This window comes from Halyomorpha halys, unplaced genomic scaffold (assembly GCF_000696795.3).
Source record: "Halyomorpha halys isolate HHAL.00 unplaced genomic scaffold, Hhal_1.1 Scaffold258.1, whole genome shotgun sequence".
NCBI lineage: Eukaryota > Metazoa > Arthropoda > Insecta > Hemiptera > Pentatomidae > Halyomorpha > Halyomorpha halys.
Window position 1 is genome coordinate 950572 of NW_027108186.1, and position 2571 is coordinate 953142.

General features: G+C 31.5%; 1 protein-coding gene across 1 annotated transcript in view; it reads right to left on the minus strand.

Annotated features, from left to right (window-relative positions):
• Positions 1-2225, minus strand: part of LOC106680387 (doublesex- and mab-3-related transcription factor A2) — a 38568-nt gene extending 36343 nt beyond the window's left edge. The window contains exon 1 of the mRNA XM_014420077.2: positions 1910-2225. Within this exon, the coding sequence (XP_014275563.2) occupies positions 1910-2225 (316 nt within the window). The remainder of the gene's footprint in view (positions 1-1909) is intronic.
• Positions 2226-2571: the final 346 nt, after the last annotated feature.

Below are 2571 nucleotides of genomic sequence, written 5' to 3' on the forward strand. Positions count from 1 at the left end.
ATTAAATCCAGGAGATATAATAAATTATTAACATCATTGAAGATTGTTTTAAGTACCTTATATACCTTAATATCATTATAATTTCCACGATAATTAAAAAAAAAAACTTTTTATCTATAAATAATTTATTTAATCGTGAAGCCTAATATTTTTTAATTGAGACAATATTTGAATAAATCGATTTTTTAAAGGTAATGCGTATTTTGGTTTACTCGTCAATTTGGCTCCAAGAAATAGGTATATAAGAAACATTTTTAAATTTAGTGTTAATATCAGCTAGGCCTTAAAGGAAATAGACAAATAAATGCAATATATAGGATGAGGAATTTATAGGAAGGATAAATTTCATCTTAAAGTACGGTGGTACGTATTTATCGCGTGATGAAATGGCGTATTTCAATTGAATAAGTAATGGTTTATAAACTATAATTATAAATATTGTTTCAGGTTAAAAACAAAGTTCCGATGATTAAAGAAGTAATATACTATAATATAACATTGAAAAGCTTTTTAGGAAAATCAATACTTAGCACACAAAGGTGTAAAGGTAATAAAAATGACAAAAAGGCATAATACTGCACGTAAAATATGATAATATTGGTTTAAATTAATATTTTGGACCATCTATAATTTTTCAACTCAAAGTAGGAAGGAAATGAAAGTTGCTTGATACCTGATTTTTTACACTATAATAACTACATTAAAATTGTTTATACTGCGTTCAAATCTCCCTAGCCAAGAAATTGATCGAATAAATTTTTAAAAAATGATCACATTAATGTTTGTGTTTGTGTCGAAACAATACACTTTATATAGTTACAGATAGATTAAGTTGTAAAATTACTTAAATACTAAAAGTTATGCTTTGGATAGATCAGTATATAAATATATTTATTTATTTTTTTATTAGAAATCTAAATGATTAGGTACATTTATCGCAGTATGTATTTAATTAATTTATTCTAATGTTCTTATTATAGGCAAAATATAATTTAAAAAAAATATACATATATACAATCGTTTTCTTAAATATGTAATGTGCAAGTACTATTTAGATACAGGAAAGTGTTTAAACACGACTAGATAATTAAACTATGATATTTATAAATACTATTGTAAATATTATGAAATAAATAAATTAATAATTGTATTGACTGTAACCCTTTGCTTTTTCGTAAATATATTTATAAATATGCTGATCAGTACATAAGAAAATTATAAACTAATTGGTAAACATTTGAAATTCACTTTAATCTTTATTTGACTTATAATGTATTTTTTTTCTTGAAACTTTAAAAGGAATCAACTATTGTCAGTCACAAAAAGGTTGAAATTACAAACATAAAATAATAGAACCAACATTATCCAATAGTTATTGTATAATACACAATTAAAAGATTTTAAACTGTTAGAATATTTATATTAATTGAGTTTAATATTGCATTAATCTGTTGTATTTTTTTCAGATGTATATACAATTATCAAGAAATACAAATTGCCAATTGTGAAAATGTGCCGCGAACGCAAATATATTATCAAGAGTACTAAGGTTGAAATGTATGTCAATTTATTGAATATTTCAATAATAATACAATATGTTTTAATTTCGATACCAATAATTGATTATAAATGATAATTTCAATATTTAATCATATTCAAACAACAGTAACCGATTTATAAAGAGGAGTCATAACTAAAAATACATGTGGACTCCCTTATATAATTTCGGAATTTTTATGATAATTCAAAATCGTACAACTTTCATACAATGATCCAGTGCTATTTGCATCTTACAAGAACCATGTATGAAATTACTCAAGCCATTTGACAACTGTGTCATTCAAGAGAATTTTAGATTGATAAGAAGTGAGTAATATATATGAATATTCCTTTATAGGAAGACACTGACCTGGAAGGGTTGGAGGAGGTAAGAGAGGCGGCTCACTGGTGTAGACCAGGCCGAGTTCCCTCGCTTCGCTCTCTTCCTGGGCCTGCTGCCGGCGAAGAGCAACCTGGGCGGCCATCACCCGCTGTCTTTCGGCGATCAGCGTACACTTGGCGCAAGAACAATCCCGCCAGCGGCAGTAGCGCTTGTGACCTTTGAGAGCGCTTACGACTCCGTGGTTTCTGCACCTGGCGCACTTGGGCGTCCTCTGGTAGCGTTCGCTGGCCCGTAAGAAGAAGGCTGGCGGAAAGACGGCGTGCTGGGACATTAGAGCTGACATGTCGACACCCGACGGGAGAGACATCCTGACTGACTGTGCTACTGCTTCGTCCCGCCCCTCCACGGCCACGCCTCCTCTTCCCATTGGTCCTCTGAACCCCCCTCTCCTACCCACCACTCCTCCTTGGATATTGTATAATGAATTCATCAATATTTGTTCTGTATGTAGAACAATCCTGCTTACAGTTCTCCTCTCTCACCCCCTCTCACTCCTTCCCTCTCACACTCTCTCATTCTCTCTCTCTCTCTCCCTCCCCCCTCTATCTCTTATATATTAACAATTAAAGCAATGAGTGATAAAATAGCTTCTATTGTTTGATCTAACCGGTACAGAAATGTGCAAGTGG